The 14,017-nt window shown below is 43.2% G+C and overlaps 1 protein-coding gene across 1 annotated transcript; it reads left to right on the plus strand.

Moving 5' to 3' along the window:
• The first annotated feature begins 226 nt into the window (after positions 1–226).
• On the plus strand, positions 227–2,566 carry LOC129846761 (polysialoglycoprotein-like). Its single transcript, XM_055914624.1, has 4 exons — positions 227–657; positions 836–901; positions 1,062–1,145; positions 1,284–2,566. Exons 1-4 carry the CDS (start codon positions 558–560, stop codon positions 2,438–2,440), a joined length of 1,407 nt encoding a protein of 468 aa, XP_055770599.1. The 5' UTR covers positions 227–557; the 3' UTR covers positions 2,441–2,566.
• The last annotated feature ends 11,451 nt before the right edge of the window (positions 2,567–14,017 follow it).

The following is a 14,017-nucleotide window of genomic DNA, read 5'->3' on the forward strand; positions in this document are numbered from 1 at the left end:
TGTCGCCCCTCCTACAGTTTAGGGGTCACATCCACTTGAATGTCCTTCATATGACGAACCTCCTACAGAGCAAATGAGGAAAATATGATATATTATGATTTATGTTAGTAACAATACAATATGGGAATTTTATCCCAAAGCAACCTACAGCTAACATATATATTTATGTATGTGATCTATGTAAATAAAGGAATATAACACAGCTGTAAAACTATGAAGGACTATATGGTGGAGGCCTACCCATTTCCCAGGAGCATTGTAAAAAGTGGATTTGGGTACAGTGTTTATTTCCCCCTAATATCTTTGAATATTACACCTAAAATAATTAGGCCTACTTCTTTCCACTGCTGAGCTGAGACCATTAGGGTTAAACATTACAGCTATAAATGCAATATATGGAGTAGAAAAGATTGCCTGCTCACCAAAGAATCAACATACGTTCTACATGGTCTATTTCTATCTGAATGTAACACCTCAATCAAGCATGTTAATTGATCGTTAAGTCATGTTTGTCAGGTAAAAGGTTATTAGTGGCCTATATAAGCCTCATACAGGCCATGGGAAGACATTACCTGTTGATAACACAGACTATTTTCATGATCATGGGAGGTGTGAGAGAATTACTGCTCTTTGTGTTGACTGTGGGGGTTGTCAAAGGTTGGTTCACTAATATGGGTTGAATGGATTTGTTTGGGAAATATGTTTAACTTTTTAAGTTGGAGATTCAAATGTGACGTTCTGTTTCTTCCGCATTGGTCATCTTGTATTCTTCACCACTAATAATATATGTAGCTATTTTGTGTCAACTCAACTTCTGTCAACACTTTCTCCTCAGTTTCTTGTTACCCTGTTGGAAAATCCCAGAAGCAAGAGCAAGTCTCTCTGCAGAGGAGACTTGGAGGTAAGTGTTTCTTTCCCCTACTCGTCTAGCTTTGTACTGTCTATGGTGCTGCTGTGTTTGACACTCATTCAACACCATAGAGTAACTTAATTGTCTAAATAATGTTGTCAAACCCTTTGATTTGGTCATTTTGTTTGTGTACCTTAACCTACGTTTTCAGAGCTGTCATCAAATGACGTCTCCATTGTGCATGCCCTGGCCTTGCTCCGATCCATAGGGTCTGACGCTAAACAAGACAGAGAAGGTACGGCCTGAAACATATACTTTTAAATCTGTGTTGGGTTCATGTTGCTCAACATTCTAATGGCAATTTGGCCTAGACCGTGTAGAACAGCTGTGTTGCTGTAGAATACCCAACTGTTCCTTTTTGTTTTCTCTCTAGAGTATTTTGAGACTAATGAAGTAGAATCCCAAGCTTCTCCAAACCATGGTAGCTCTCCGGCAAATGATGCCCTGTCCTCTGACGACGCTACCTCTGAAGCTGCCACTGGCCCGTCTGACGACGCTACCTCTGAAGCTGCCACTGGCCCGTCTGACGACGCTACCTCTGAAGCTGCCACTGGCCCGTCTGACGACGCTACCTCTGAAGCTGCCACTGGCCCGTCTGACGACGCTACCTCTGAAGCTGCCACTGGCCCGTCTGACGACGCTACCTCTGAAGCTGCCACTGGCCCGTCTGACGACGCTACCTCTGAAGCTGCCACTGGCCCGTCTGACGACGCTACCTCTGAAGCTGCCACTGGCCCGTCTGACGACGCTACCTCTGAAGCTGCCACTGGCCCGTCTGACGACGCTACCTCTGAAGCTGCCACTGGCCCGTCTGACGACGCTACCTCTGAAGCTGCCACTGGCCCGTCTGACGACGCTACCTCTGAAGCTGCCACTGGCCCGTCTGACGACGCTACCTCTGAAGCTGCCACTGGCCCGTCTGACGACGCTACCTCTGAAGCTGCCACTGGCCCGTCTGACGACGCTACCTCTGAAGCTGCCACTGGCCCGTCTGACGACGCTACCTCTGAAGCTGCCACTGGCCCGTCTGACGACGCTACCTCTGAAGCTGCCACTGGCCCGTCTGACGACGCTACCTCTGAAGCTGCCACTGGCCCGTCTGACGACGCTACCTCTGAAGCTGCCACTGGCCCGTCTGACGACGCTACCTCTGAAGCTGCCACTGGCCCGTCTGACGACGCTACCTCTGAAGCTGCCACTGGCCCGTCTGACGACGCTACCTCTGAAGCTGCCACTGGCCCGTCTGACGACGCTACCTCTGAAGCTGCCACTGGCCCGTCTGACGACGCTACCTCTGAAGCTGCCACTGGCCCGTCTGACGACGCTACCTCTGAAGCTGCCACTGGCCCGTCTGACGACGCTACCTCTGAAGCTGCCACTGGCCCGTCTGACGACGCTACCTCTGAAGCTGCCACTGGCCCGTCTGACGACGCTACCTCTGAAGCTGCCACCGGCCCGTCTGACCATGCCATTGAGGAACTGTTGACTTCTGCATCTCAGCCCCCGTTGACCACAAACATGGATATCTGACGTGGGACATGGTGCTCGGGGTCCATGCAAGTGTTCATGGGTTTTCTAGTCCAGGTTGTGTGTGTAAATGCATTTTCTTGTTTTGGCTCAATTAAACGCTAACTGTAATTGTGTCCTCAGTATTGTTTTGATGGTTCTGACTTGGAGTTGAGGTCTTTGACCTGACATGAGTAACTGGTGATGGCAACTTTTATTTTGCATTATAACCATGCTTTGGCATCAGCAATATGTCTACTTTGACCCATGTGCTTAAATTACCATTTGACTTAAGCTACATTTGGTCAAATTATGCTAGTAGCATCACATGATGTGGAATGGGTTCTTGTTCATTTAAACTTGATTGTTGTGGAACTGAGTGTTTGAGGTTGGTACATATGAGGCTGCTAGAATCGGGTTAATGGTGTCAGTGCAAACTAATATCACGGTTGTCAACTTGCATTTAAATGACACTGCTGGGTGTCTTCTCTCGTAACTGACTTGGTTTCCTATTAGTGAAAGCTTAAATATAAAACCAGCTCTCGTATCATTAGCCCATCGTTTGGCGGGGTGTCTTCATATCCCAGTGCCAATCCAAACTTTCAGGTTTAAATAAGTCAATGCTAACCTGTCTTAGCTGGCAGGTTGCTATCAGGCCCAGGCTCTCCCAGAGTTGCTTGTAGCACTGCTATCCTAGGGTTTGAGGGCAGGAACAGTTTGACCAGGATTACCCGCCCACTCTGATTTACATGGGATAAACCATTGGAAGAAACCGGTAAATTTCTATGAGAAGTGTGAGGAAGTCTGTTCATACAGGCCTTCTCTAGCCGCATGATGAACGCTCAGGGTGTGCGTCGTAGCAAACCGTACCTAGTCGCCATGAAATAAAAAAGCACGTACACGCAACCTTTAAATGCAGTTAATACAGCAACAAAATTGGCTTCTACTTTTGAGCTACCGGTAGGTATCTGCTGTAATTCAAACATTTCTATGGCACCGCTTTACTCAATTATGCCAACCAAATCCAGATAGCAAATGTTCTGAAAGCGCTGCAAAACCTGGACCCATACAAATCAGCTGGGCTTGACAATTTAGACCAGGGGTGTCAAACTCATTCCACGGAGGGCCTAGTGTCTGCAGGTTTGTAGTTTTTCCTTTCAATAAAGCCCTAGACAACCAGGTGTGGGGAGTTCCTAACTAATTAGTGATGTTAATTCATCAATCAAGTTTAAGGGAGGAGAGAACCCGCAGACACTCGGCCCCCCTGGTATGAGTTTGACACCTGTGATCTAGACCCTCAATTTCTGAAACTATCCGCCGCCATTGTCGCAACCCCTATTACCAGCCTGTTCAACATCTCATATCGTCTGAGATCCCCAAGGATTGGAAAGCTGCCGTGGTCATCCCCCTCAGAGGGAGACACCCTGGACCCAAACTGTTACAGACCTATATCCATCCTGCCCTGCCTATCTAAGGTCTTCGAAAGCCAAGTTAATAAACAGATCACTGACCATCTCGAATTCCGCCGTACCTTCTCCGCTGTGCAATCCCGTTTCCGAGCCGGTCACGGGTGCACCTCAGCCACGCTCAAGGTACTAAACGATATAACCGCCATCGATAAAAGACATTACTGTGCAGCCGTCTTCATCGACCTGGCCATGGCTTTCGACTGTCAATCAGCATATTCTTATCGGCAGACTCGGTAGCCTCGGTTTATCTGATGACTGCCTTGCCTGGTTCACCAACTACTTTGCAGACAGAGCTCAGTGTGTCAAATCGGAGGGCATGTTGTCTGGTCCTCTGGCAGTCTCTATGGGGGTACCACAGGGTTCAATTCTCGGGCCGACTCTTTTCTCTGTATATATCAATGATGTTGCTCTTGCTGCGGGCGATTCCCTGATCCACCTCTACGCAGACGACACCATTCTGTATACTTCTGGCCATTCCTTGGACACTGCTATCTAACCTCCAAACGAGCTTCAATGCCATACAACACTCCTTCCGTGGCCTCCAACTGCTCTTAAACGCTAGTAAAACCAAATGCATGCTTTTCAACCGTTCGCTGCTTGTACCCGCCCGCCCGACTAGCATCACCACCCTGGACAGTTCCGACCTAGAATATGTGGACATCTATAAATACCTAGGTGTCTGGCTAGACTGTAAACTCTCCTTCCAGACTAATTTTAAACATCTCCAATCCAAAATCAAATCAAGAATCGGCTTTCTATTTCGCAACAAAGCCTCCTTCACTCACGCCACCAAACTTACCCTAGTAAAACTGACTATCCTACCGATCCTCGACTTCGGCGATGTCATCTACAAAATAGCTTCCAATACTCTACTCAGCAAACTAGATGCAGTTTATCATAGTGCCATCCGTTGTGTTACTAAAACACCTTATACCACCCACCACTGCGACCTGTATGCTCTAGTCGGCTGGCCCTCGCTACATATTCGTCGCCAGACATGCTGGCTCCAGGTCATCTATAAGTCCATGCTAGGTAAAGCTCCGCCTTATCTCAGTTCACTGGTCACGATAACAACACCCACCCGTAGCACGCGCTCCAGCAGGTATATCTCACTGATCATCCCAAAAGCCAACACCCCATTTGGCCGCCTTTCCTTCCAGTTCTCTGCTGCCTGTGACTGGAACGTATTGCAAAAATCGCTGAAACTGGAGACTTTTATTTCCCTCACCAACTTTACACATCTGCTATCTGAGCAGCTAACCGATCGCTGCATCTGTAAACAGCCCACCCAATTTACCTACCTCATCCCCTTACTGTTTTTATTTATTTACTTTTCTGCTCTTTTGCACACCAGTATCTCTACTTGCACATGATCATCTGATGATTTATCACTCCAGTGTTAATCTGCTAAATTGTAATTATTTGCTCCTATAGCCTATTTATTGCCTACCTCCTCATGCCTTTTGCACACAATGTATATAGACTCATTTTTCCCCCTACTGTGTTATTGACTTGTTTATTGTTTACTCCATGTGTATCTCTGTGTTGTTGTCTGTTCACACTGCTATGCTTTATCTTGGCCAGGTCGCAGTTGTAAATGAGAACTTGTTCTCAACTAGCCTACCTGGTTAAATAAAGGTGAAATAAATAAATTCAGCGTGTTTTGAAGCAAGTTAAACCGTTATGGGCTATGCAAATTATTTTGTTTTCTACAGGGTAGGCCTTCCAGGTTATTTTATGTAGTCTAAGTTTGTGTATTGAATGTTATTCTACATTTGTTTGTCTGGGTCTCGAGAATCAGTTACCCTTTCTGACCAAGTCTGTAAAATAATGCGAGAACTGGGGGTATTTTGTCTTGAATAGAAGTAATAACGGAGAAGAATGGCAGGGTCTTGACAAGATTATTTAATTTGATTGTGTAGTCCACGTTTGTGTAGGCTCACGTTTAGTTGATGCTGTGACTAAATGAATATTAACTTGATCATTTACTTTATTGCTGGAGAACAGATGCAATAGGTAGGATTGAGAAGATTTGATGTAAATATAGCCTACCTTAGAATGGCACATGATAAACTGCGGGTTTAGATTTACTGCAATTGATCAACTGCGGCGCTATCCAGTGGGCTGAATCTCCGCTACAGCGTAACTGTTATATTATAGGAGATTCCGATTTGTTTCCTCTGACAAAATCATCACAATAACCGAAGTATAAACAGCCACAACCTTCCCAAATTCCCTTGATAGCCAGGTGCAAGGGGAGAGGAAAGGACCGAAATGCATCTTTCAGTGAAGGGTAGCATCCTGTAATCACCTCATTTGACCCGTCGGCCAACAGTGGCTCATAGACCTGTTAAAACGAACTATTAATGGAATAGTGTGGTGACTTTGAGTTGATTAATATGCAACAAATACAAGAACCCATTAGTGTATTTCTCCATGTAGAGTGGTTCAATCATGTTGCATTTTATTTGCTGCTTAACACCCTGCATCCCACAGCTGGCTTGCTTCTGAAGCTAAGCAGGGTGGTCAGTGGTCAGTCAATGGTCAGTCCCTAGATTGGAGACCAGTTGCTGCTGGAAGTGGTGTTGGAGGGCCAGTAGGAGTCACTCTTTCCTCTGGTCTAAAATAATATCCCAGGGCAGTGATTGGGGACAGGTGCTGTCTTTCGGGTGGGACGTTAAACATGTGTCCTGACTCTCTGTGGTCACTAAAGATCCCATGGCACTTATTGTTAGAGTAGGGGTGTTAACCCTGGTGTCCTGGCTAAATTCCCGATCTGGTCCTCATACCATCACGGTCACCTAATCATTCCAAGCTTACTATTGGCTCATTCACTCCCCTCTCACCCTGTAACTATTCCCCAGGTCGTTGCTGTAAAGGAGAATGTGTTCTCAGTCAACTTACCTGGTTAAATAAAACATATGCTTCTAAATAGCACTTTCGGTTTGAATGGGAAGCTCGGAAATTTCTTGCAATTTCCTCAGGAAGGAAAATTGGTAGATTCTCTGGAAAAGAATGACCCTCCTCCCTCAGCCATTGGGATGAACTTTGCGGGACCCCCATCCGAGTACTCCTACCAGGTACGGACGAGACATGGAGACAAGTGTTCCTTTAATGTTTTGTACTCGTCTCAATAAAAATGCTTTCATACTAAAGACTAGGTCAGAATACATTTGGACTCCCTCGCGCTTTGTCTTTCCCTCTCAAATCAACTCTTCACTGTGAAATGCTTGCTTACGAGACCACCCCAACGATGCAGAGTACAAAACTATAGAATATATGTATACCAATCAAAAGTTTGGACACACCTACTCATTCAAAGGTTTTTCTTTATTTTGACTATTTTCTACATTGTAAAATAATATTGAAGAAATCAAAACTATGAAATGACACATATGGAATCATGTAGTACCCCAAAAAAGTGTTAAACATATCAATATATATTTTATTTATATTTAGCCACCCTTTGCCTTGTTGACAGCTTTGCACACACTCGGCATTCTCTCAACCAGCTTCATCTGGATTGCTTTTCCAAAAGGACAGATTTCCACCGGTCTAATGTCCATTGCTCGTGTTTCTTGGCCCAAGCAAGTCTCTTCTTCTTATTGGTGTACTTTAGTAGTGGTTTCTTTGCAGAAATTTGACCATGAAGGCCTAATTCACGCTGTCTCCTCTGAACAGTTGATGTTGAGATGTGTCTGTTACTTGAACTTTAGAGCAGAGGTAACTCTGGGTCTAGCGCTTGATGGATTTTGTGACTGCACTTGAAGAAACGTTCAAAGTTTTTGAAATTTTCCGGATTGACTGAACTTCATGTCTTAAAATAATATTAGACTTTCGTTTCTCTTTGCTTATTTGAGCTGTTCTTGCCATAATATGGACTTGGTATTTTACCAAATAGGGCTATCTTCTGTATACCACCCCTACCTTGGCACAAAACAAGTGATTGGCTCAAACGCACTAAGGAAATAAATTCCACAAATTAACTTTGAACAAGGCACACCTGTTAATTGAAATGCATTCCAGGTGAGTACCTCATGAAGCTGATTGAGAGAATGCCAAGAGTGTGCAAAGCTGTCATCAAGGCAAAGGGTGGCTACTTTGAAGAATCTCAAAAATAAAATATATTTAGATTTTTTTGGTTACTACAGGATTCCTTATGTGGTATTTCATACTTTTGATGTTCTACAATGTAGAAAATTGTAAAAAATAAAGAAACCCTGGAATGAGTAGGTGTGTCCAAACTTTTGACTGGTACTGTACATATTGTAACAGTGTAATAAAATACCCAAGAATAAAGCTATATACAAGGAGTTCCAGTTCCAGATCAGTGTGCAGGGGTACGAGGTATTTGAGGTAGAAATGTACAAGGCAGGGTAAAGTGACTAGGCATCAGGATAGATAATAATAAGAGCAAAATAAAGAACAGAGCAGCAGCAGCAAATGAGTGTAAAGGTGTGTGTTTGTTTGTGAGAGTGTGTAATGTGTACGCATGTGTGTTTGGGTTGTGTCGGTTTGTGTGTGTGGGTTTTGTGTGGGAGTGTGAACGTAGTGTGTGTGTGTGCATATGGTTTGTATACAGTCTAGTGATTGTGGGTAGGGTCAGAGCAAGACCCTTTAACAGCCCTGTTGATATGGATGGGGACGTGCTCTCCCCTCTTGCTGCTATAGTCCACGATCAGCTCCTTGGTCTTACTGACATTGAGGGAGAGGTTGTCCTGGCACCACAATGCCAAGTCTCTGACCTCTCATCGCCTTCGTGTCGTCAGCAAACTTGATGATGGTGTTGGAGTCGTGTGTGGCCACACAGTCATGGGTGAACAGGGAGTACAATAGGGGACTAAGCACGCATCCCTGAGGGCCTCCCGTGTTGAAGGTCAGTGTGGCAGAGGTGTTCTTGCCTATCCTCACCACCTGGGGCCGGCCCGTCAGAAAGTCCAGCATCCAGTTGCAGAAGGAGGTCTTCAGTCCCAAGGTCCCTAGCTTGGAGCGGACTATGGTGTTGAACGCTGGGCTGTAGTCTATGAACAGCATTCTCACATAGTTATTTCCCCTCTTAATTGAGATTGCTTCATCTGTGGATCTGTTGGGGAGATATGCAAATTGGAGTGGGCACAGGGTGTCTGGGATGATTGTGTTGATGTGGTCATGACCAGACTTTCAAAGCACAAAGCAAAGCTACAGACAGGTTAACTTGGAGTTCTTGGGAACACGGACAATGGTAGTCAGCTTGAAATATGTCGGGATTACAGACTGTCCTGTGAGGATCCAAATAGGTCAGATCAGGTTTGCAATGAATGACTTCAACAAGATCCCTTCTTTTTTTAACTAGGCAAGTCAGTTAATTAAGAACAAATTCTTTGTTTCATTGACGGCCTAGGAACAGTAGGTTAACTGCCTTGTTCAGGGGCAGAACGACAGATTTGTACCTTGTCAGCTCGGGGATTCGATCTTGCAACCTTTCGGTTACTAGTCCAACGCTCTAACCACTAGGCTACGCTGCCGCCCCCTCTCACCCGCAGAGGGGGGAGGAGGGAACTGGTGGGGGTTAACAACTGACGCCCTTTTGCTTTGTTTCAAGAATACTTTTTCCCGACGAAATTCTAACACGTTCAGAAGCAACTACTGGAATAATATATCTAACATAAAACGTGGGGAATGGTCAGAGGTGATCTAAAGAACACTAATGTTGTTTTGTTAGTTATGTAGTCATTATAAATGTTATAAAGGAAATACTGTAACATGGAAAGTACACCCACTACATATGTGAAGTGTCCCTCCAATGTGTTGTGCATGAAATGGAGAAGAACAACAGTAGAAGACTTGTTGGACGATGACTGTTAAGAATGATGATATGAGAGAGACTTCCGCCAATGGCGATGCTCTAACAAGACGCATCTGCGTAGTGTCCTCGAACTTTCAAACAGTTTTAACCTGTCTAGGATGAGGGTGCCGCTAGCGGCACTCCCCCCCCACCCCCACTGAAAAGGCAGAGCCGCGAAATTCAAAAAAAATATTTTTTTAAAATATTTAACTTTCACACATTAAAGTCCAATACAGCTAATGAAAGACACAGATCTTGTGAATCCAGCCAACATGTCCGATTTTTTAAATGTTTTACAGGGAAGACACAATATGTAAAGATGTAAATCTATTACCCAAAAACACATTAGCATAATCCACCATCTTTTATTTGTCCACCAACACCAGTAGCTATCACCAATTCGGCTAAACTAAGATATTTATAGCCCCTAACCAAGAAAAAAATTCATCAGATGACAGTCTGATAACATATTTATGGTATGGGATAGGTTTTGTTAGAAAAATGTGCATATTTCAGGTAGATGGCATAGCTTACAATTGCACCCACCGTCACAAATGGACTAGAATAACTACATAGAGCAACGTGTTTACCTACTTACTAATCATCAAACATTTCGTAAAAATACACAGCATACACTAATCGAAAGACACAGATCCTGTGAATACAGACAATATTTCAGATTTTCTAAGTGTCTTACAGCGAAAACACAATAAATCGTTATATTAGCATAACACATAGCACATAGCAGCCCAGCATTGATTCTAGCCAAAGTGAGCGATAACGTCAACATCGCCAAAATATATTATTTTTTTCACTAACCTTCTCAGAATTCTTCAGATGACACCCCTGTAACATCACATTACAACATACATATACAGTTTGTTCGAAAATGTGCATATTTAGCCACCAAAATCATGGTTAGACAATGTGAAATGTAGCCCAGCTGGTGAGAAAATGTCCGTGCGCCATATTAGACAGTGATCTACTCTTATACATAAATACTCATAAACGTGACTAAAAAATATAGGGTGGACAGGGATTGATAGACAATTTAATTCTTAATACAATCGCGGAATTACATTTTTTAAATTATCCTTACTTTTCAATACAGTTTGCGCCAAGCGAAGCTACGTCAAAAAACATGGCGTCCTAAGCCACTAACATTTTTCGACAGAAACACGATTTATCATAATAAAAATGTCCTACTTTGAGCTGTTCTTCCATCAGTATCTTGGGCAAAGGATCCTTTCTTGGGTCTAATCGTCTTTTGGTGGAAAGCTGTCCTCTTGCCATGTGGAAATGCCAACTGCGTTCGGGATGAACTGGAAGCGTGCCCAGCGATTCACAGCGTTTCAGAAATAAATGTCCCAAAATCGCACTAAACGGATATAAATTGCTATAAAACGCTTTAAATTAACTATCTTATGATGTTTTTAACTCCTATAACGAGTCTTAACATGACCGGAGAAAGATTACTCCCAACACTAATGCTTGGAACAGGTGCGGGTCGGTGTCCTCCACGCGCATAACGCAGCTCCAAAAGACTTACTAGCTACAGGGTTTTTTAATTTATAGTGCCTGTGAACGCGCAATCGACCCCATTCAAATCGTCATCACGTAAAGGCATCCAGGGGAAGACGTAAGCAGTGTCCGTATACTCATAGCAATAACAGTGGCCTTTTAACTGACTCCAGATCAGGGGCCAACATTTCTGAAATCTGACTCCATGTCAGGGAAATTGCTGTAGAATGGGTTCTGTTCCACTTAGAGACAAAATTTCAACTCCTATAGAAACTATAGACTGTTTTCTATCCAATAATAATAATAATATGCATATTGTACGATCAAGAATTTTGTGGGAAGCCGTTTCAAAAATTACACGATTAGCATAAATAGTGACAACAGCGCCCCCAGCCTCAACAGGTTAACCTGTTTGGGCTGCAATCCCTTCACCGGTACACTTATGACAACATCCAGCTCAGCTGCAGGGCGCGAAATTCAATTTTTTTTATTTTTTTTTATATTTAACTTTCACACATTAACAAGTCCAATACAGCATTTGAAAGATAAACATCTTGTCAATCCAGCCAACATGTCCGATTTTTTTAAATGTTTTACAGAGAAAACACCACTTATATTTATGTTAGCTCACCACCAAATAAAAAAGTGGACAGACAAGTAGGAGCAGCACAAGTATGATTCAAGTAGAATGCACAAGCCAACCTAACTAACCTAGAACCAACCTAAACAACCTAGAAAAAACTACCTCAGATGACAGTCCTATAACATGTTACACAATAAATCTATGTTTTGTTCATAAAATGTGCATATTTTAGCTATAAATCAGTTTTACATTACTGCTCCCATCATAGCTACAGTCTGAAATCGCACGGGAGTAGCCAGAGAAAATACAGACACCAACGTCAACTACTAATTACACCTCATAAAACATTTCAGAAAATATATGGTGGATAGCTAATGAAAGACAAAGAACTTGTGAATAGAGCCAATATTTCCGATTTTTGAAGTGTTTTACAGCGAAAACACAATATATCGTTATATTAGCTTACAACATTAGCTAGCATACGGCAGCATTGATTCTAGTCAAACGCTAGCATAGCACAGTTCGACAGATATATGAAAAAGCATCCCAAATTGTGTCCTTATCTTTGTTGATATTCCATCAGAATGTTGTAAAGGGGTCCATTGTCCAGTACAGTCTTTAGTTGGGTTCCAGAACGAACTATTTCCCTCTTGTATTAGCAAGCACACTGGCCGTGCGGCGCTAATCTCTCTTTCTTCAAACAATTCTTGCGTCACATCACATCTAAAGTCCAGAATAAATTTCAATAATATAATTAAACTATATTGAAAAAACATACTTTAGGATGATTTTGTGACATGTATCAAATAATATCGTAGCCAGAGCTCATATTCACCTTTACCGAGCGTCTTCCATGAGCCGTCTTCCATTTTCTAATTCGTGCCCAGAATTTTTTTTGAAGTGCGCAGGTCTCACTCCAAGATGTTGTGTTCAGCCCCTGGAAGAGATATTCAACTGCTTTCTTCTCTCACTTCCGCATTACACCCAGATGAAGGCGTATGACGTGTTTCTACGGTCCTAAGTGACATGACCTTTTATAGACACGCTTTTAAAGAGAGACATCGCATTTGGAAATCTCAATTCCGGATAGGAAATGGGCTGTAAAAATAGTTTTGTTCCACTTAGAGAAATAATTCAAACGTTTTTAGAAACTAGAGACTGTTTTCTATCCAATAGTAGTAAATATATGCATATTGTAAGATCAAAAATTTCTTAAGAGGCCGTTTGAAAATGTGCACATATTTTCCAGTTTTTTCATATTCACCCTGCAGCCATAATTAACTACCTTATGATGTTTTTAACTGCTATAACGAGTAAAAACATGACCTGAGAAATATAACTGGCTACACTAATGCTTGGAAAAAGAGCAGGTCGGTGTCCACCGCGCGTCCGGCGCATCTGGAAAAGAGTTCCTACCTACAGGTTTTTTTCATTTATAGTGGCTGTGATTGCGCAATCGATACCATTCAAAGCGTCATCACGTAAAGGCATCCAGGGTAAGCAGTGTCCGTATCCTGATAGCGTTCACAGTGGCCTTTAAACTGACTCCAGATCAGGGGCCAAAATGTGTGAAATCTGACTCCATGTCAGGGAAATTGCTGTAGAATGAGTTCTGTTCCACTCAGAGACAAAATTCCAACGCCTATAGAAACTAGAGAGTGTTTTCTATCCAATAATAGTAATAATATGCATATTGTACGAGCAAGAATTTAGTAGGAAGCCGTTTAATCTGTAATGCAATTATGCTAATGAGAAAACAGCACCCCCTGTAGTCGCAAGAAGTTATTAACACTGGAGTGATAAATCATCAGATGATCATGTGCAAGTAGAGATACTGGTGTGCAAAAGAGCAGAAAAGTAAATAAATAAAAACAGTAAGGGGATGAGGTAGGTAAATTGGGTGGGCTGTTTACAGATGCAGCGATCGGTTAGCTGCTCAGATAGCAGATGTTTAAAGTTGGTGAGGGAAATAAAAGTCTCCAGTTTCAGCGATTTTTGCAATACGTTCCAGTCACAGGCAGCAGAGAACTGGAAGGAAAGGCGGCCAAATGAGGTGTTGGCTTTTGGGATAATCAGTGAGATATACCTGCTGGAGCGCGTGCTACGGGTGGGTGTTGTTATCGTGACCAGTGAACTGAGATAAGGCGGAGCTTTACCCAGCATGGACTTATAGATGACCTGGAGCCAGCATGTCTGGCGACGAA

The sequence above is a fragment of the Salvelinus fontinalis genome, unplaced genomic scaffold (assembly GCF_029448725.1).
Source record: "Salvelinus fontinalis isolate EN_2023a unplaced genomic scaffold, ASM2944872v1 scaffold_0625, whole genome shotgun sequence".
NCBI classification, from domain to species: Eukaryota; Metazoa; Chordata; class Actinopteri; order Salmoniformes; family Salmonidae; genus Salvelinus; species Salvelinus fontinalis.

What these genes read in the sequence shown, in the direction of transcription:
- LOC129846761 (XM_055914624.1), top strand. Translation starts at nt 558, where the DNA reads ATGGGAAGACATTACCTGTTGATAACACAGACTATTTTCATGATCATG. An exon ending in GACTGTGGGGGTTGTCAAAG is followed by an intron (nt 658 to 835) that starts GTTGGTTCACTA and finishes CTTTCTCCTCAG; the next exon opens with TTTCTTGTTACCCTGTTGGA. An exon ending in TCTGCAGAGGAGACTTGGAG is followed by an intron (nt 902 to 1,061) that starts GTAAGTGTTTCT and finishes CTACGTTTTCAG; the next exon opens with AGCTGTCATCAAATGACGTC.